The sequence below is a fragment of the Bufo bufo genome, chromosome 1 (genome assembly GCF_905171765.1).
Source record: "Bufo bufo chromosome 1, aBufBuf1.1, whole genome shotgun sequence".
NCBI classification, from domain to species: domain Eukaryota; kingdom Metazoa; phylum Chordata; class Amphibia; order Anura; family Bufonidae; genus Bufo; species Bufo bufo.
This window is the reverse complement of record NC_053389.1, coordinates 239,647,877-239,670,294: the sequence shown is the minus strand read 5'-3', so window position 1 is coordinate 239,670,294 and position 22,418 is coordinate 239,647,877. Positions and strand designations below refer to the sequence as shown.

At 44.2% G+C, this 22,418-nt stretch overlaps 1 protein-coding gene across 1 annotated transcript in view; it reads right to left on the bottom strand.

Annotated features, from left to right (window-relative positions):
- ST8SIA1 (ST8 alpha-N-acetyl-neuraminide alpha-2,8-sialyltransferase 1) overlaps positions 1-22,418 on the bottom strand; it is a 65,319-nt gene that overhangs the window by 13,906 nt on the left and 28,995 nt on the right. Inside the window, exons 2-3 of the mRNA XM_040437673.1 lie at positions 14,783-14,927; positions 4,156-4,265 (exon numbers count right to left, since the gene is read on the bottom strand). Of these exons, the coding sequence (XP_040293607.1) occupies positions 4,156-4,265; positions 14,783-14,927 (255 nt within the window). The remainder of the gene's footprint in view (positions 1-4,155; positions 4,266-14,782; positions 14,928-22,418) is intronic.

Below are 22,418 nucleotides of genomic sequence, written 5' to 3'. Positions count from 1 at the left end.
TTTTTAATATTACGGATGTGTTCCTGTATTCTAACTTCCAGTTTTCTGAGGGTTCTTCCCACGTACTGGAGGCCACAAGGGCACTCCAGTACGTATATCACCCCTTCATTCTTACAGGACAGGCCCCCTTTCACTTTAAACTCCTGTCCATTTACTGTGGACTTTACTACCCCCACATGCTGCATTCTCTCTCTCAGGGTTCTATTCTTGCAGCCGCACCATGTGGATTTCTGCGTATCTTTCTTTTTGGGGACAGTCGAAATCGCGCTATGTACTAAGCATGTATTCAGATTAGGGGCCTTCTTATATATTATTTCTGGCCTCCTTGGTATCTCTTTCCCCAAAATGGGGTCATTCTTCAATATTGCCCAGTTCCTTTTAATTACATTTTTCAAAAACCCTGTATTGACATTATATTGTGTCATGAACATGAAGCGGAAATCCCTTTCCTTCTTATACCTTTTTCCACAGTCACCCTCTGTTGTGTAGACCTCCAAATTTTTACGGCACTCTTCCAACTCCTGAGAGAGAGAATGCAGCATGTGGGGGTATTAAAGTCCACAGTAAATGGACGTTTGTGGAATTTTTTTGTGAAAAAGAGAAAAAACGAAAAATGTAAATAAAAAAATTTTTTTTTTTTAAGTTTTGAGGAAAAAAAATTAACTTTTTTTTTTGCGTGAAAGTTTAATGTTTGATAGAGTGTATTTTATTTGCATTTTATTTATTTATTCTTTATGTATTTTATTTGGAAAATGAGCACTTTGGAGAAATCCCTGGAGCAATTAGATTAGTAATGCAATCAACAGGTGTGCCATGTGGGGGGAAGGGGGTTAAATAGCCGCCTACCCTAGGCATGGTAGATTCTCGCCCCTGATGAAGCTTTATGTGAAACCCGGGTCGGGCTGTGCGGAAAGAATACTATCATATTGATATGCTGAATAACCTTTTTACGTCTGTGAGTATAATAAAACAGAAAGTTTTTACTGTGCCGGAGGTACTCTCACTATTGTGTGATTTATGACATCTTGCAGAAAAGCCTTTACCGATCCAGCATAGATTTGCTGAGCTCCAATCTGGGTTGAAGCACACCACTATCCAACTGAAGGGTGTCTGTCTTGAGCCAGAGAAAGTGATTACCTGCATTCCTGGAAAAACGCCTTGTGTGAACAAGGAGCAGCGCGGTCCCACTATATTAACACTTTGCATTTGTGAAGAACCCACTTCATTTCGGGAGACCAGCAGCACAAGTACCGTTGAAACCTAGTGACTCATTTTATTTCATTTTATTGGGGTGTAAGAAGGACTGGAAGAGGTGTACTAATACACAAAGTAATCAAGTTATATATGAAACAAAAGCAACAGTCTAGGAATAGAATGGAAGGGACGGAATACGGAGATAGATATAAATCTCTAATTTCCCGATAAGCAAAACCTCCCTTCATCAATAACCATAAAATACCCCTAGGCCCGAAGTAACACCCCAGTAGTGGGTGTCCTTCGTCCTCTAACCTATCCCTAGACATCTTGATACACCCTACATGTTAGCCCAAAACAAAGATGGGTACAATGCCAAAACTTAAGAACACCAATAATACCAGCCCCTGGGTGGGTGTGGGGGGGGGGGAGCATACTGTGTTTTTTTTCTGTCTAGGGCCTTATGCATACGGCCGTTGCCCGTCAGGTCTGCAATATATGGGCAGCGGCCATGTGCACCCCACATTACGGATGCGCATTACTTGAATGGGTCCGCAATCCGGAAGGTCTGGTGCGGAACGGAGGCACTGTATGTTCGAGAAGCTGACGGGAGGACACGTTCACACTGCCACTATTAATTCTGTTATTCTACTCTTTTAGATGAACAGAACAACAAAAATAGCAATAGTGCCGGGCACATAACTGACAGGAACGGAGCTGAACAGACTCCATTGGCTATGATTGAGTCCATTCAGTTTCTTTTCAGCAATTTGTCTTTTTAACAGTCCTACATACAAGGCTTTTTTGTCTGGTCTTTTTGACAGAATCATCAACAGAGGTCCCGAACATAGCCTCCAACGCAGATGGAGGTCCTTATGTATTATGTATTTGAATTACTGCAAATTTAGTACTCCTCCTCGGCTAAAAATAGTCCTCAAAAATGGTAAGAGGAGTATTTTTACTCTTCTGGAAAAAATGTAGTGCGACCTCTGAACATACATACAGAAGATGCCCAGCATGCTCCATATCACTATATACAAGAATATGTGTAACTTCTACCAGCTGTACATATATTATTATATACAGAAGATACCCAGGTTATACCAGTATGCTCCATATCACCATATACAAGCAGATGTATGACTTATACCAGCTGTACATATATATAATTATATACAGAAGATACCCAGGTTATACCAGTATGCTCCATATCACTGTATACAAGAAGATGTATGACTTATACCAGCTGTACATATATAGTTATATACAGAAGATACCCAGGTTATACCAGTATGCTCCATATCACCATATACAAGCAGATGTATGACTTATACCAGCTGTACATATATATAATTATATACAGAAGATGCCCAGGTTATACCAGTATGCTCCATATCACTGTATACAAGAAGATGTATGACTTATACCAGCTGTACATATATAGTTATATACAGAAGATGCTCAGGTTATGCCAGCATGGTCCATATCATTATATACAAGAACATCTATAACTTATACCAGCTGCACATATATAATTATATACAGAAGATCCCCAGGTTATACCAGCATGGTCCATATCACTATATACAAGAAGATGTATAACCTATACCAGCTGTACATATATAATTATATACATATCACTGTATACAAGAAGATGTATGACTTATACCAGCTGTACATATATATAATTATATACAGAAGATACCCAGGTTATACCAGTATGCTCCATATCACTGTATACAAGAAGATGTATGACTTATACCAGCTGTACATATATAGTTATATACAGAAGATACCCAGGTTATACCAGTATGCTCCATATCACCATATACAAGCAGATGTATGACTTATACCAGCTGTACATATATATAATTATATACAGAAGATGCCCAGGTTATACCAGTATGCTCCATATCACTGTATACAAGAAGATGTATGACTTATACCAGCTGTACATATATAGTTATATACAGAAGATGCTCAGGTTATGCCAGCATGGTCCATATCATTATATACAAGAACATCTATAACTTATACCAGCTGCACATATATAATTATATACAGAAGATCCCCAGGTTATACCAGCATGGTCCATATCACTATATACAAGAAGATGTATAACCTATACCAGCTGTACATATATAATTATATACATATCACTGTATACAAGAAGATGTATGACTTATACCAGCTGTACATATATAATTATATACAGAAGATGCCCAGGTTATACCAGTATGCTCCATATCACTATATACAAGAAGATGTATAACCTATACCAGCTGTACATATATAATTATATACATATCACTGTATACAAGAAGATGTATAACTTATACCAGCTGTACATATATAATTATATACAGAAGATGCCCAGGTTATACCAGCATGCTCCATATCACTGTATACAAGAAGATGTATAACTTATACCAGCTGTACATATATAATTATATACAGAAGATACCCAGGTTACACCAGCATGCACCATATCACTATATACAAGAAGATGTATAACTTATACCAGCTGTACATATATAATTATATACAGAAGATGCCCAGGTTATACCAGCATGCACCATATCACTATATACAAGAAGATGTATAGCTTATACCAGCTGCACATATATAATTATATACAGAAGATGCCCAGGTTATACCAGCATGCACCATATCACTATATACAAGCAGATGTTTAACTTTTACCAGCTGCACATATATAATTATATACAGAAGATACCCAGGTTATACCAGCACGGTCCATATCACTATGTACAATAAGATGTATAACTTATACCAGCTGTACATATATAATTATATGACAGGGTTATACTAGTATGCTGTATATCACTGTATATAAAAAGAGGAGATGCACAGGTTATATCAGCAAGGCACATTTCATGCACACATTAGGTGACACCTGGGCATTACTGGAATCTCCAGGAGGTCTAAGGTCTCACTTACCGAATAACAAAATCGGCCTCATCGATTTGCTTGCCGCACCTGCTCCCCTTCAGTATCCCACCATTCCCCACCACAGAGCAGCGCTTCAAAGGGAGCTTGAACGGAGTATCCTAGCAACAGAGAGGAACCACTATTGTCAGTGACACACTGCTGCAGCAGGGGGCGACGTTTGGGAACAGTTAACCTGGCAGAGAGAAGTGGTTGCAGCGGGGTCTATTCATCACTTTTTGAGAATCTGTCCGCATTACCCAGCACAGAAGACGCACAATCCACACCGATAAAACGAGATATGCAGGGATATTACATGTAGTAACTAACAAGGCTGATTTTAGATACCCAGATAGATATGAGATACATAGATAGATAATAGGGTGATATGAAATAGATACATTGATTGATAATAGATAGATAGATAGATATGAGTTAGATAGATAGATAGATATGAGTTAGATAGATAGATATTAGACAGTGTTCTTTTATTCACACAAGTGGTTGTGACATGAGCCAAGTTTGAAAAGGCTGTAATGATGATCTTAAATGTCACAACTACTTGGTGAATAAAATGACACTGTTTGTTCACCGTGTTTGTGGGAGTGCTACCAATTTTTATTTTTATTAGAATAGTAGTCGAGCCAACTTCCCTGTTGCGTTACACCTTTTTTTTTTTTATTATTCTGCTACATATGTTACAGCTGTCTTTTTTGCTAGATTAAAAGTCAGATTGATAAACATAGACCGGCTCGGACTGGCTGTCACGGGCGTTCCCGCAACAGGTGGCAGGAAATCGGTGAGACTGGCAACACATGGTTTGATCGGACAGGATTTCCTTGTTGATCAATAGGCGCCTGTGTTGTTTCTGGTAATGGCCAAGCTCTTGTCTCAGGTGTTGCTTAGGTGGTAATTTGACTTTCGTTATTTATGGTTGCTTCAGCCCACAATGTTGTGTGGTTTATAGCTTCAGTTTCAGTTGTGGATTGCTGGTGTGTCGATCTCGGCGGAGTTCTTGGCGCTTCCATAGCCCCTTAAGTTAAGTCTTTCCTTTTCCCTTTTTGTATTTTGTTTGGGTTTTTTGTTTTGCCTTTCCCTATTGTTTGTATTAGGCCTGAAGGAAACTCTTGTTCGTCCTTCCTTTTGGAGAAACAGGTAGTCTTGTCCCTGCCATTAGTACCAGGGTTCTATAGGGCGAGATAGGACTCCAGGTATTCCTGTGTATAAACACACCTACCTCTGGGGTCTGTTCATACTGGTAGTCAGTCAGGATTTTGGCTAGCGTTCTACTAGGAGGTGTCCATCTTCTTTCCCTAATTCTCAGGCCTGATTCACTGTTATGCTCGGTGTAGTGTTTCCCTCCCACACTGAAGTGTGACACTAGCCCACCGGGGAGGCAGAGGATTCCTCGGTAGGCTCGCTCCTGGTCTCCTGTGCCCGGAGATAAGACGGAGGTGTAATTATTTCTCTTGTTTCTCAGGAGAGAGAATTATTGTAGCCACTAGGTGGCAGTATCGCACAGCGATGCAGCCTCCTACTGGTGTAAATTGTACAGGAGGCTGCAGGGCTGTATCTTCCAAACTTCCTGGCTGCTGGCCGTGAAGGAGGAGAGAACATGTCTGGCCATCCTCCTGCCCTCCCTGCTGTCAGGTGTGTGACAGTAGTGAGCTGTAGGAGACTGTAAGGGGGAAATAGGGGATTTGTTTATAGCAGAAACAGATCTATGAATGTGTGTTGCTCTCTGCAGAGTTCAGAGTGGCATTGGGGGGACTCTATTCTAGGTCCCCCCAATACCTCTGCTTTAGGTGCACCCTCATAAGTGCCCCAGCAAAAGATGCCCACACTTTAAATGCACCCCTAATATTGCATATTTTCCAGTTGCCCCCTAATACCTCTGCTCCAGGATCACCACTATTACCCTGCCTCAGGCGACCCTAATGCCTCTGCTTTAAGTGCACCCCATTAGTGATCCAGCTCCAGATGCCCCCACTCTAAATGCACCGCTAATATTGCCTCTTCTCCAGGATCCTCACTATTACCCTGCCTCAGGTGACCCTAATGCCTCAGTTTCAGTTATGACCCTCCGTTTGTGCCCTTTGCTCACGTTGCTCCTCTAGCACCTTTGCTTGGGCTTTGTTATGACCTGCAAAGGGGGTTGGACTTATGCCCGAAAAATTCTGCACAGTGCGTCACCTTCTCCAGTATTGACACGAATGGTTTACATTGTGGTAGTGATGATATTCTGTATTTAAAGGCATCACTGCTGCCATGTAAAGAGATACTGGCAGAGTGATGGAGGATTTAAAGGGGTTGTCCAAGTTTTCAAGTTATCCTCTCCACACCATAGGGCATAACTATATGATTAATGGGGTCCAATTCTGCTAACCCCACTGATTCCAGGAATGGGTCCTGTTTCCCCTTTTTATGGTGTGGCAGGCCACACATATGCTCTGCGTCTCCATTTATTCTCTTTGGGACCACTGGAAAAAGCCAGCGCTGTACTCCGCCATATCCAGCGACCCCATAGAGAATGGATGGAGAGGCAGGGCATATGCTCGACCTGCCACTCAATCAAGAAGGGGGATCAGTGGGGGCTCCAGCGTTCAGACCCCCACGGATCACTTAGTTATCCCCGATCCTGTGGATAGAGGATAACTAGAAAAGTGGACACAGGCCCTTTAACAGGCGAGCATTTCTATTTAGTTTGACACATATTTTGGGCCAGATTTTGAATTTGAATTTATTTTTATTTTTTTACACCCAAAGATAACCTTTAAGGATAGCGAATGTGAAAAGGTCCAACAGCTATGAAATGACAGGTGATAAGTGTCTGATTGATGGGGGTCTGACTGCTGGGACCCCCATGATCAAGGGAGCGTGGTCTTAAGACCCTTGTGTACATAGATTGGTGGTAATGTAATTGAATGTCTCAGGACCCCTTTTTTCATGATCAGTGGGTTTTCCAGCAGTCAGACCCCAGCAATCTGATATTTATCACCTATCCTGTAGATAGGCAATAGGTCATTATGGTAGGACAACCCTTTAAAATATACTGTAGATTATGTACAATATGAGGAGGTTAAGATTTGGTAAATTTCATGCCAGACATTTATGACTTAAGTGCAGGATATCTATATATGTGGAAATTCTGCCACATGTATGTTTGTGCATTTTGCTGTGAATGTCTGTCACCATACTTCATCTTATGAGCACTAAGTGCTCATAAACATGACCGTTGGATCTTTTACAGTCTGCAAATTGCGTATATATGCAAAACATGGATACCAGGTGTGTGTATTCCACATTATGCGGAACAGAACAGCCGGCCTCTAATAGAACAGTCCTATCCTTGTCTGTAATGCCGACAATAACAGGACATGTTCTATCATTTTGCAGAACGGCCATGCGGACATACAGACACGGAATACACACTCATTTTTTTTTTGCGGCCCCATTGAAGTGAAGTGAACGGTACAGACATGGAAAAAAAATAAGTTAGTGTGCAGGAGCCCTAAGGTGGGCCCCCAGAATCAGTTACACTGGTGGGCCCTAAGTACCCCAGTCCGACACTGGACACAGACATATGATAGAGATAGATAGATATGAGAGATACATATGAGATATAGACACTGTCGGACTGGGGTACCTAGGGCCCACCATTGTAACTGATTTTGGGGGCCCACCTTAGGGCTCATGCACACAAACGTATTTTCTTTCCGTGTCTGTACCATTTTTTTATTTTTTTTTGTGGCCTGTATGTGAAACCATTCACTTCAATGGGGCCGCAAAGAACATAAATTACTCCATGTGTATTCATGTCTGTATGTCCGCATAATTATAGAATATGTCCTATTATTGTCGACATTATAGACAAGGATAGGACTGTTCTATTAGAGGCCGGCTGTTCTGTCCCGCATAATGTGGAATGCAATTTGCGGACAGCAAAACATACAACAATCGTATTCAATGAGCACTTTCAATGATAACAGAAATATTAAAGATGAAGTATGATGACAGACATTCACAGCAAAATGCACAAACATACAAGTGGCAGAATTTAGGCTACTTTCACATTTGCAGTAGCAGGGTCCGGCAGGATGTTACGGTGGGGGAACAGCCTGCCTCATCCGTGCTAACGCTAGCCCATAGTGCTGCCGGAAATCCGCTGTAGTTTTTGTCTGGCCACCTCTCGGAATGTTTGCCCTGCTGCGGGCGGACCTCGGACCCGCCCCTATTATAGTGAATGGGGCTAGAGCGGACCTCTGGCGGCATGGTGAGCTAGCGTAAGCACGGATCTGGAAGGCTGTTCCCCCACTGGAATAGCCTGCCGGACCCTGCTACCGCAAGTGTGAAAGTAGCCTTACACATACAGTTGCAAGAAAAAGTATGTGAACCCTTTGGAATGATATGGATTTCTGCACAAATTGGTCATAAAATGTGATCTGATCTTCATCTAAGTCACAACAATAGACAATCACAGTCTGCTTAAACTAATAACATACAAAGAATTAAATCTTACCAAGTTTTTATTGAACACACCATGTAAACATTCACAGTGCAGGTGGAAAAAGTATGTGAATCCTTGGATTTAATAACTGGTTGAACCTCCTTTGGCAGCAATAACTTCAACCAAACGTTTTCCTGCAGATCAGACGTGCACAACGGTCAGTAATTCTTGACCATTCCTCTTTACAGAACTGCAGAATATTCTTGGGATGTCTGGTGTCTCGCTTCTAGGTGCTATGGGGGCGTCTTTTCAGCACCTAGAGGCTCCGTCTACTCACTATTTCTGCCGCCCACCGCGTCCCTCCAGCCCGCCCCGCTCCTCTTGATTGACAGCCAACTTCGCTCCATCTCGAATTTCAGCACCTGTGCCGTGCGCTTCTGTGTTCAGCGCAGGCGCAGTGACTATCGAACCGCTCCCTGCGCCGGCATCTTCACTGCGGTCCGACAGTCACTGCGCCTGCGCCGAATACAGAAGCGCACGGCGCAGGTGCTGGAATTCGAGATGGAGCGAGGTTGGCTGTCAATCAAAAGGAGCGGAGCGGGCTGGAGGGAAGCGGTGGGCGGCAGAAATGGTGAGTAGACGGAGCCTCTAGGTGCTGAAAAGACGCCCCCATAGCACCTAGAGGATCATTTGCATATCAATAAAAGTATGTTTTTAAGCTTAACGGCAGCAGACAAAGGTGATACAAGAGCACTGTTAGGTAGTGCAGACACTAGCAGATCGCTAGTGTCAGTCAGCGAAAAATCTCAAAATCTTGTGGTAGAAACCCTTTAAGTTCTCCTGCAAAATGTCTTGATAAACTTGGGAATTCATTTTTCCTTCGATGATAGCAATCCGTCCAGGCCCTGAAGCAGCAAAGCAGCCCCAAACCATGATGCCCCCACCACCATACTTCACAGTTGGGATGTGGTTTTGATGTTGGTTTGCTGTGCCTCTTTTTCTCCACACATAGTGTTGTGTGTTTCTTCCAAACAACTCAACTTTGGTTTCATCTGTCCACAGAATATTTTGCCAGTACTGCTGTGGAACATCCAGGTGCTCTTGTGCAAACTGTAAACGTGCAGCAATGTTTTTTTTGGACAGCAATGGCTTCCTCTGTGGTGTCCTCCCATGAAATCCATTCTTGTTTAGTGTTTTACGTATCGTAGATTCGCTAACAGGGATGTTAGCATATGCCAGAGACTTTTGTAAGTCTTTAGCTGACCCTCTAGGATTCTTCTTCACCTCATTGAGCAGTCTGCGCTGTGCTCTTGCAGTCAACTTTACAGGACGGCCACTCCTAGGGAGGGTAGCTTTCTTCATTTATAGACAATTTGTCTTACCGTGTACTGATGAACAGCAAGGCTTTTGGAGATACTTTTATAACCCTTTCCAGCTTTATGCAAGTTAACAATTCTTAATCGTAGGTCTTCTGAGAGCTCTTTTGTGCAAGGCATCATTCACATCAGGCAATGCTTCTTGTGAAAAGCAAACCCAGAACTGGTGTGTGTTTTTTATAGGGCAGGGCAGCTGTAACCAACACCTCCAATCTCATCTCATTGATTGGACTCCAGTTGGCTGACACCTCACTCCAATTAGCTCTTGGAGATGTCATTAGTGTAGGGGTTCACATACTTTTTCCACCTGCACTGTGAATGTTTACATGGTGTGTTCAATAAAAACATGGTAACATTTAATTATTTGTGTGTTATTAGTTTAAGCAGACTGTGATTGTCTATTGTTGTGACTTAGATGAAGATCAGATCACATTTTATGACCAATTTGTGCAGAAATCCATATCATTCCAAAGGGTTCACATACTTTTTCTTGCAACTGTATATGGATATCCTGCTCTTAAGGCCTCATGCACACGACCATTTTTTTTTTTGCGGTCCGCAAAACGGATTTCCGTTGTTCCGTGATCTGTGACCGTTTTTTCTTCCGTGGGTCTTCCTTGATTTTTAGAGGATCCACGGACATGAAAAGTGAAAAGAAAAACTAAGTCAAGTTTGCATTGAAAATGATAGGAAAAACGGACACGGATCACGGACGCGGATGACTATCTTGTGTGCATCCGTGATTTTTCACGGACCCATTGACTTGAATGGGTCCGTGAACCGTTGTCCGTGAAAAAAATAGGACAGGTCCTATTTTTTTCACGGACTGGAAAAACGGATCACGGACGCGGAAGCCAAACGGTGCATTTTCAGATTTTTCCACGGACCCATTGAAAGTCAATGGGTCCGTGAAAAAAAACGGAAAACGGAACAACGGCCGCGGATGCACACAACGGTTGTGTGCATGAGGCCTAAGTCAGTCAGAAACAAGACACATGCAGTTCCTATCACACATAGGAAACACGCAATGCACGCACCGAGAAAGTTTTTGCCTAACCCTATTAAGTGTAGCACACCTAAAGGGGCTGCCTCACTTCAACAAATGGCATTTATTATGTAGAGAAAGTTAATACAAGGCACTTACTAATTGATTCTCCATATTAGCTCTTTTCCATCACATTATACACAGCACGTGTCCATGGTTTTGACCACTCTGCAATCCACTTGCACACTATAGGTAAAGGTGTTGGCCTATGCGCACTTCCAGCCTTTCCCTATAGTGTGTAAGCACGGCCACCACTGCTGGAATGCAGGGTGGGGATACGTGCTGTGTATAATGTGATGGAAAGGAGGGAATATGGATAATAGCAATACATTAGTAAGTGCCTTATATTAACTTTCTCTACATGATAAATGCCATTTACTGAAGTGACATCTAATTACATTACCGCTAATCTACGTACAAAAGGGTCTTAAGACCACGTTCCCGTGATCAAGGGGGTCCCAGCAGTCAGACCCCCACCAATCAGACACTTATAACCTGTCGTGTCATAGCTGTTGGACCTTTTCACATTCCCTATCCTTAAGGCCCCTTTCACACGGGCGACAATTCCGTGCGGGTGCAATGCGTGAGGTGAATGCATTGCACCCGCACTGAATCTGGACCAATTCACTTCAATGGGGCTGCTCAGATTTCCACGCAACGCAGGCCACATAGAAATTAATGGGGATGCGTGAAAATCGCAAGCAGCCGCAAGCAAGTGCGGATGCAATGTGATTTTCATATATGGTTGCTGGGAAATGATGTTAGTAAATTGATAAAATTTAATTTAATGTATTATTTTCCCTTATAACATAGTTATAAGGGAAAATAATAGCATTCTTATTACAGAATGCTTACTAAAATGTTGCTTGAGGGGTTAAAAAAAATAAAAAAAATTAACTCACCTCGCAGCCGGCATCGTCTTCTTTCAGGACCTGCAAAAGGACCTTTGATGACATAATCGCGCTCACCACATTGTGAGCGCAGTGACGTCAGCGCAGGTCCTGCTGAATGAAGATAGAAGGATAGAGGATGAGGTGGGGGTCTGAACGCTGGAGCTCCCACTGATCCCCCTTATTGATTGAGTGGCAGGTCGAGCATATGCCCTGCCTCTCCATCCATTCTCTAGTCTATGGGGTCGCTGGAGATGGCGGAGTACAGCGCTGTCTATTTCCAATGCTCCCAAAGAGAATGAATGTTGCAGCAGGGCATTTTGTGTGGCCTGTCACACCATCAAAAAGGGGATCAGTGGGGGGGGGGGGGGGGTCGCAGAATCGGACCCCACTAATCATATAGTTATGCCCTACAGTGTAGAGAGGTTAACTTAAAAACCTGGACAACCCCTTTAAATCCTCCACCACCAGTATCTCTTTACATGGCAGCAGTGATGCCTGTAAATATGGAATATCATCACTACCGCCTTGTAAACCATTTGTGTCAATACTGGAGAATGTGACGCACTGTGCAGAATTTTTCGGGCATAAGTCCAACCCCCTTTGCAAGTCATAACATTTAACAAAGCCCAAGCAAAGGTGCTAGAGGAGCAACGTGAGCAAAGGGCACAAACGGAGGGTCATAACTGAAACAGAAGCATTAGGGTCACCTGAGGCAGGGTAATAGTGAGGATCCTGGAGCAGGGGTAACTGGAGAAGAGGCAATATTAGTGGCGCATTTAGAGTGGGGGCATCTGGAGCTGGGGCACTTAAGGGGGTGCACCTAAACCAGAGGCATTGGGGGGACCTAGGGCAGAGTCCCCCCAATGCCACTCTGAAATCTGCAGAGAGCAGCACACCTACACAGATCTGTATCTGCTATAAACAAATCCCCTATTTCCCCCTTAGGCTGGGTTCAGACCTGAGCGTATTTGATATGCGCGTTTAACGCGCGTTTTTGTCGCGCGTTTTTATGCGCGTTTTTTGCAATAGTAAACGCGCGTTTGACGCGCGTTTGTGTGATTGACTGCAGTGTCCTATGGCCACAAACGCGAGTCAAAACGCCCCAAAGAAGCTCAAGAACTTGTTTGAGCGTAGGGCGTTTTTCAGGGCGTTTTTCAGCGCGTTTAAACGCGCTGTAAAACGCTCAAGTGAGAACCAGGGCCATAGGGAAGCATTAGTTTTCATGTGTTGAGCGTTTTACAGCGCGTTTGAACGCGCTGTAAAACGCTCAAGTGTGAACCCAGCCTTACAGTCTCCTACAGCTCACTACTGTCACACACCTGAGAAATCAGCCCAGCACCGCAGAGGAGTCCTTCTCTCCAGCAGCCACAGTTTTCTGACAGCAGGGAGGGCAGAAGGAGGCAGTCACCATCTCTCCTCCTTCACAGCCAGCAGCCCCAGAAGTCTAGAAGATAATGCTGGGCCTCCTGTATAATGTACACCAGTAGGAAGCTGCATTAGGGTCATTCACACGTCTGCAATTTTTTTCCAGATCCGTTCCGGATTTTGCGGACCCATTTATTTTCAATGGGGCTGGAATGGATGCTATGTGCTGTCCGCATCCCCATTTCCGGATCCGCAATGCCGTTCCTGAAAAAAAATAGAACATGTCCTATTCTTGTCCGCAACTGCGGACTAGAAAAGGCATTTTCTATTATAGTGGCAGCGATGTGCAGTCCGCAAAATGCGGAACGCACATTGACTATGTCCATGTTTTGCGGATCCGCAAAACACCTATGGACGTGTGAATGGACCCTTACTGTGCGATCTTGCCACCTAGTAGTTACAATAATTATCTCTCCTGAGAAAGGAGAAAAAATTACTCCTCCATCTTATCTCGGGCGCAGGAGACTGGGGGCCCACCGAGGAATCCCCTGCCTCCCCGGTGGGCCAGTTCGAGCCTAGATATAGATACATGAGATAGATACATGAGATAGATAGATACATGAGATAGATAGATACATGAGATAGATAGATACATGAGATAGATAGATACATGAGATAGATAGATACATGAGATAGATAGATACATGAGATAGATAGATAGATAGATAGATGAGATAGATAGATGGTAATTGAAGTGAAATAACACGGATGCTGGTCGCATTATCAGGGAGCTCGGGAACACAGTTGTCTGTCACCAGCCATTGAGATTGTGTAGCGCACACAGCAGATGGGGCACACAATGTATTTACATATGTGCATATTAACAAGCTCATTACAATATATGGAAATAAAAAAGACTGAATTATACATATATGAACAGGTGGATTTCTCTGCTGAAATGAGAAGCTGACCGTTTTGTGAGTCGTTGCCTGATATATCTTCTACCCACTTAGTTTACGGGGAAGCTGGGTGACAACCAATTTAGCCGCCATTACAATAGTATTTACAGCCTTCTGGGCAGTTTTTTTTTTTGGCCAAAGCCAGAAGTGGGTTCGAAGGAAAAGCTGCTGGATCCACTTCTGGCTTTAGAGAAAAAGCTGTATCAAAAGCTGTCACACAAAGCTCGGACGGAGTGCGACACCACCCTCGGACGGAGTGCGACACCACCCCTTTGGATCCCACCCTGTCTTTCTGGGCCCCTGAACAGCAGATCTTGACAACTATGTCATTTTACATCCAGGCAGAGTGAGTCAGGGAAGGTTGTTTAATGACCACCCAGCTTTCCCAGATGCAGATATTACCTGAGGTGAATAGTTAACATGATACCAGGATTTCCTGGGAGATTGTGGGTAAAATGGCCATTCATTCTGTTTCTTAGTTAAGCGAACCACAAACATCTGAAACAGTCGTCTGCATTAATCGGCATGGGAATGACGGCGGAGGTTGTGCTGACCTGCGGGAAGAGGCTGTACGTGGCGTTGTCGATGATAAGTGAATACAAGAACTCCCCATCAAACCACAGGTTCTCGCCCACAGGGGTGTTTACTTTAGTCATGGAGAAGAGGTGACTGGGGTCACAGCAATCATCCAACTGTTTCCTGAAAGAGAAAGGGAAAATTAATATCAATGAAGGGAGAAACGTAGGACACCATGTACCTGCATCATGTCTTACACATTACTCACATCCAGAGCTGCGTTCACAATTCTGCTGTTACATCATGTCTTATAAGCTCACGGCTGTGTAGTTTATGGGGATTTTCTGTACCAAAATCTGCATTATTTACAGATAATGGGGCATTTCACATGAACCCCTTCCCTCGTATGCATTTTGGGCCTAAGTAACCAAGCAATGTTTTTCATCTTTTAATCGTTGCGTTCCAAGAACTATAACTTTTTTATTTTTACGTCGATGGGGTCTTTAGTTTTTAGTGGCACCATTTTGGGGTACACAAAATCATTGATTAGCACCACCATTGTCTTTTTACATTTTAACATTTTGTGACGTTCATCTTGAGGCATTAACTAACACGCTAACTTTACTCTAGGTCCGTATGATTACAGCAATACCAAACACATAGGGGGTCATTTATCAAACTGGTGTAAAGGAAAACTGTCTTAGTTGCCTATAGCAAGCAATTAGATTCCACTTTTCATTTTCCAAGGGAGCTGTGAAAAATGAAAGGTGGAATCGGATTGGTTGCTATGGGTAACTAAGACAGTTTTCCTTTACACCACTTTTGATAAATCTCCCCCATAGTCTTTTTTTTTTTTTTAACTAACACTTTATTTCATCCTTATTTGTACAGTTTATTAGGGCTTATGCACACTACAGTGGTTTTCGTCCACATTCGGTCTATTTTTTGCGGACCCATTCACTCCAATGAGACCGCAAAAGATGAGGACAGCACACTGTGTGCTTTCTGCATTCGTACGTCCGTTTTACAGTCCCGCAAAAAAAAATATATATATATATATATATATACACTGCTCAAAAAAATAAAGGGAACACTTAAACAACACAATGTAACTCCAAGTCAATCACACTTCTGTGAAATCAAACTGTCCACTTAGGAAGCAACACTGAGTGACAATCAATTTCACATGCTGTTGTGCAAATGGGATAGACAACAGGTGGAAATTATGGGCAATTAGCAAGACACCCCCAATAAAGGAGTGGTTCTGCAGGTGGTGGCCACAGACCACTTCTCAGTTCCTATGCTTCCTGGCTGATGTTTTGGTCACTTTTGAATGCTGGCGGTGCTTTCACTCTAGTGGTAGCATGAGACGGAGTCTACAACCCACACAAGTGGCTCAGGTAGTGCAGCTTATCCAGGATGGCACATCAATGCGAGCTGTGGCAAGAAGGTTTGCTGTGTCTGTCAGTGTAGTGTCCAGAGCATGGAGGCGCTACCAGGAGACAGGCCAGTACATCAGGAGATGTGGAGGAGGCCGTAGGAGGGCAACAACCCAGCAGCAGGACCGCTACCTCCGCCTTTGTGCAAGGAGGAACAGGAGGAGCACTGCCAGAGCCCTGTAAAATGACCTCCAGCAGGCCACAAATGTGCATGTGTCTGCTCAAACGGTCAGAAACAGACTCCATGAGGGTGATATGAGGCCCCGACGTCCACAGGTGGGGGTTGTGCTTACAGCCCAACACCGTGCAGGACGTTTGGCATTTGCCAGAGAACACCAAGATTGTCAAATTCGCCACTGGCGCCCTGTGCTCTTCACAGATGAAAGCAGGTTCACACTGAGCACTTGTGACAGACGTGACAGAGTCTGGAGACGCCGTGGAGAACGTTCTGCTGCCTGCAACATCCTCCAGCATGACCGGTTTGGCATTGGGTCAGTAATGGCGTGGGGTGGCATTTCTTTGGAGGGCCGCATAGCCCTCCATGTGCTCGCCACAGGTAGCCTGACTGCCATTAGGTACCGAGATGAGATCCTCAGACCCCTTGTGAGACCATATGCTGGTGCGGTTGGCCCTGGGTTCCTCCTAATGCAAGACAATGCTAGACCTCATGTGGCTGGAGTGTGTCAGCAGTTCCTGCAAGACGAGGCATTGATGCTATGGACTAGCCCGCCCGTTCCCCAGACCTGAATCCAATTGAGCACATCTGGGACATCACGTCTCGCTCTATCCACCAATGTCAAGTTGCACCACAGACTGTCCAGGAGTTGGCAGATGCTTTAGTCCAGGTCTGGGAGGAGATCCCTCAGGAGACCATCCGCCACCTCATCAGGAGCATGCACAGGCGTGGTAGGGAGGTCATACAGGCACGTGGAGGCCACACACACTACTGAGCCTCATTTTGACTTGTTTAAGGACATTACATCAAAGTTGGATCAGCCTGTAGTGTGTTTTTCCACTTTAATTTTGAGTGTGACTCCAAATCCAGACCTCCATGGGTTAAAAAATTTGATTTCCATTTTTTTATTTTTGTGTGATTCTGTTGTCAGCACATTCAACTATGTAAAGAACAAAGTATTTCAGAAGAATATTTAATTAATTCAGATCTAGGATGTGTTATTTTTGTGTTCCCTTTATTTTTTTGAGCAGTGTATATAGAACATGTCCCATTCTTGTCCATTTTGAGACAAGGATAAGACAGTTCTACAGAGGGCAGGACGTTCTGTTCCAAAAAATTCAGAACGTACATGGCCGGTATCCGTGTTTCGTAGATGTGCAATTTGCGGACAGCAAAAGCGCCCACCCGCCAGAACCTGGAGCTGCTGATTTCATTAAAGTCCTGGGAAACAAACAGGGTTTTGGTAAAATGATAAGAAATGACACAGGAAGGAGTGAGAGGATTTCCGGCCGTAGATTTTTATGTCATCTGAATCTGATTGTTGGAGGTGTAACCACTAGGAAGGGGTGCGCCGCACGCAGAAGAAGTAACCAGTGCTCAGTCATGCTCTATGTCTGAATAGGGTTGCCACCTTTCCCAACAAAAAATACTGGCCATGTTAAGCCACACCCCCAAAGGGGGTGTGACTGGGGGCGTGGCTTAACACTGGGTGTTAACGCTATGTCATAATGTGGCTCTCATTATTCATAGTGCCCCCAGAATTAATAATGCCCCCATTAGTGCCCCCAGTAATAGTAATGCCCCCATTAGTACCCCCTAGAATTAATAATGCCTCTAAGTGCCCCCCCCCGAATTAATAATGCCCTTATTAGCGCGCCCCCCCCCCCCCCCAGAATTAATAATGCCCCCAGTAATAGTAATGGATGAGGTGAATTCTTTTTTTATTCGTCTTCTTCTTAACATAAGTGGGGGAGGGGCGGGAGTTAAAGGCTGTACTAATGAGCGCCCCACAATGGAACCGCTACTTAGTAACAGTCCTTATAGGTAAATACCAGCTATTCATAATGCCGGTAGAAAAAAATTGGCCGGTGAGTTACAGGCTGGGTGGCAATCCCATGTCTGATATTCCACCTCTGAGAGATTTCAGGCCTTGGTGACACCATTATCAGTAGTGCTGTGACAGAGGGAGGTGCCTGTGATTCCCTTGCTCCCCAGCCCCATCTTCTGACTATCATGTAGGTATGGTGGGTAATATAGGACAGGAAAATGCGGCGTCCCTGTCGAGGATAATGATGCCTCAGCCGCTACCAGACCAGGTCTCTTATTTTTATACATTCCAGGATATAAATAGCTTTGATGGACAAGCTGCTCCTGCTGCCGGCGCTTATTGGTGGCAGATTCTGTGTTTTGCAGGTCCCTGCGTACATCGAGTACTTGCTGTTCAATCTGTCATGTCACAGACTCTCCACACAGCAGGCTGTTCATTCCGTATGATTCCAGCTTCATTATAACCTGGCGCCTCATTGCAACGTTCTGGTGCCTCATGTGTCATATACATGAAAATCGGGCATTCCTCTCACAGACTTAGATCTCATTTCTCCAACCTGAAGTCTAATTACAGGTTTATCTCCACACTGCAAATAGATATATCACTGTAACATCTGCCGCTGCAATCACGTCCTATCCAACAGTCATTTTAAAGGCCCACTAATCCCAGCCATCTGCTCTGTGATTTCATATCCAGGAAGAAGTACTTAATGCAAAATTTATAAACAACGACTGGGGAGGAGGCCGCCTCCTATTTACATCCGTGCAGGTCGTGACTCGTGACTACGTTAACCAGACTAACATGAACCTCATACAGGAACTCTTCTCTCCATTATTATGTCAGAGAAACTATGGAACCACAGGGAGCAAACTCAGAAATGGCTACCAGTCTACTCTGGTTCTTCACCAAGGTCCGCTGCTATGGACCCAGGTTATGTATGTCAAGTAAGGTAGCAGAAAACTGGTGTGAGCTCACTAGATGCGAACCTAAGGGAATGAACAGGATGCAAATAGTTGACAAATAGTGCCAAAACAACAGACGAGGGGTTAATCCAGAAAATAGCTACTGGCAGAATATCAGTAGAATCAGTAGAAGCCAAATCAGCAGATGAGAGGTTCATTCAGGAAACAAGCCACAGTCAGATTACCAGAAGTTCAAATGTAATAGTAATGAGAAGCACAATGGACAGCAATGAGCACAAGGCTTAAAGCGGTTGTCCAGCCTTTTAAGTGACGGTCTAGGACAGGGATCAGCAACCTCCGGCACTTCAGCTGTTGTGAAACTACGACTCCCAGCATGCTCCATTCTCTCCTTTGAGAGCAGCCAAGGAGGTGTGCATGCTGGGAGTTGTAGTTTCACCACAGCTGGAGTGCCGAAGGTTGCTGATCCCTGGTCTAGGATAAGCTATCACTAGTTGATTGGCGGGGTACGGCACACAGCACCTCCGCCAATCAGCTGTTCGGGTTGAGGTTTTTTCAGTAGCTGATCTGAAAAACGCTTGGGATGTGACATGCCACTTCATGGAAGCAGGTTTAATTGTGGATTTCATAAAAGTCAATTGGGAATCTGGGATGCAGAAAAACCTCAACCAAAAACTCTTCTAAAACATCTCTAAAATCACCTTTTCCAATGTGAACATACCCTGAGGATGAATGAATTTTAAAAAGAACCATGTGCTGTCTGTTTTTCCGGTAGGCTCATTTATTTGAATGAATACAGTTTGCAGGAAAAAACGGGCAAAAAAAACCCACAATGCAATTTTTTTCTGAAGATATCCATGTAAACGAATTGTCCTATCTCGAGATTTATGGTATACCGCTAGGGTATGCCACAAATATCAAATAGGGGCAGGTCTCATAGCGGTCAACGGCGAGGTGGTCACGCTTGTGCAACTTGTTCCCCATTTACTGCTATGGGGCTTCTGAAAATACCCGAGCTTCTGGGCATCTGTTCTGGAGATAGGAGCAGGTCCCAGAGATGGGACCTCACCTAGCAGACGTTTGTGACGTATCCTTGTGATGATAAAATCCCTTTAACTGAATGGGTCAGTATACTGTCTGGGGCCACGAGGTGGTATTTGCTGCGCAACTTCCAATTTAATGACTGTTAATGGGGGTCACAATGTCACAGTAACAAGCGTCAATCGCGAAGAATGCAACACTGTTGGACTTGTGATTGCAGGTCGCACGTTGAGTGTGACTTTGTCGTAATGGACCACAATGCAAGTCGCATGTGACATCTTTTCAAACTGGAAGTGATTTTACAGCCAAATCACACCTCTTAAACCATTGCGTGACGGCACGTTGCACACAAGTGTCGTTGGTTGCGTGTCGGAGACTTGCTGTCGTGCAACACATGTCACCGTACAGCCCCAGCCTTAGCCCCCATTCACACAACTGTATTTTTACTCCCCATCTGATCGACATTTTTGCTGATTGAATGTGGACCCAAAAAATGTGGACAACTGTCCGCATCCATTTGTCTTTTCCGCTGCCCCGCAAAAAAGATATAACACGTCCTATTCTTGTCTATTTTTCAGACAAGAATAGGCATTATTACAATGGGTCCGCAAAAAAAAAATGGATGCAACACGGATGTTATCCATATTTTTTGCGGATCCGCATTATGCGGACTGCAAAATAAATCCAGTCGTGTGAATGCACCCTTAGGGCCTATCCACATGACGGTATTTTTTTGTCCGCAAAATTGCATATCAGGTGCGGACCTATTCACTCCAGTTCCGCGGCCCTGCAAAAAAGATAGAGCACGTCCTATTGTCTGTTTTTGTGGACACGAATAGGCATTTCTATTATAGGAAAGGACACTCCCTCACGCAAAATGTAGAACGCACACAGCCCGGTATCCGTGTTCTGTGAATCCGGAATCTGAGATCTGCAAAAACGGATATGGTATTGTGAATGAGCCCTTAAGACAGAACCCAGAATGGAAACATTGCCCAAGTGAAATTATCCTAAGGGTGTAGTCACACATGTCATCATCCTCCGCAGAACTCCCAGGGTCCGCCTCTGATTCCTGTGGTGGATCTGCACGACGACTAACCTCATTCAATGGGTATAAGGCTAGGGCTACACGACGACATGTGTCACGCGACATAAAATTATAGTCTAGGGTGTCGCACTGCAAAATGATGCGACTGCGACAGGCGCAGAAAAATCCATCTTGGAGTGCGACAAATGTCGTTGTGTATCCTTAGCCTAATACGTGTAGGGTTAATTTTGAGTGGAATCAGGGAGAATAACCCGCATGCTACTGATTCACACCGATTTTTTTTTCCCCACAGGGTAGTAAAAAACCTGTGCATATTTATTTTCTCTGGTGCGTGTGAATATGGGGTTGCAGAAACCACCTTCACATTCATAGAATGCAGATTGTTAGCGGTTTTGAATTCAGCACAGAATCGGCGCCAAAAACCTCATCGTATCCTAAATGTGTGAACAGGGCCTTAGGTATTACAAAAAAGCAGAGAATAAGGTACGACCTCTTTTTTTAATCCACTCCTAGTTTCGACTTCCAAAAATGCATGCAGAAACCTGACCGTGTGAATGTACCCTAAGGCTGGGTTCAGACCTGAGCGTCTTTGATATGCACGTTTAACGCGCGTTTTTGACGAGCGTTTTTGACGAGCGTTTTTTGCAATAGTAAACGCGCGTTTGACGCGCGTTTGTGTGATTGACTGCAATGTCCTATGGCCACAAACGCGCGTCAAAACGCCCCAAAGAAGCTCAAGTACTTGTTTGAGCGTAGGGCGTTTTACAGCGCGTTTTTCAGCGCTGTAAAACGCTCAAGTGAGAACCAGGGCCATAGGGAAGCATTGGTTTTCATGTGTTGAGCGTTTTACAGCGCGTTTGAACGCGCTGTAAAACGCTCAAGTGTGAACCCAGCCTTAGGCTCAATTCACACCTGAGCGTTCTGAAAGGAGCGCTCTGTATGCGCGATTGTACGGACGTTTACAAGCGCGCATACAGAGACAAGTGTGCACACAGTGTCGCGCGTTCCCGAAAGTCTATGTACGGGAACGCGCGACAAGCGCCCAAAAAAACGCTCCTGTACTTGTGTGAGCGTCGGGCGTTTTACAGCGCGATCGTACGCGCTGTAAAACGCCCAGGTGAGAACCATTCCCATAGGGAAGCATTGGTTTCTCCTTGTTGAGCGTTTTACAGCGCGTAGGAACGCGCTGTAAAACGCTCAGGTGTGAATTGAGCCTAAAGGAA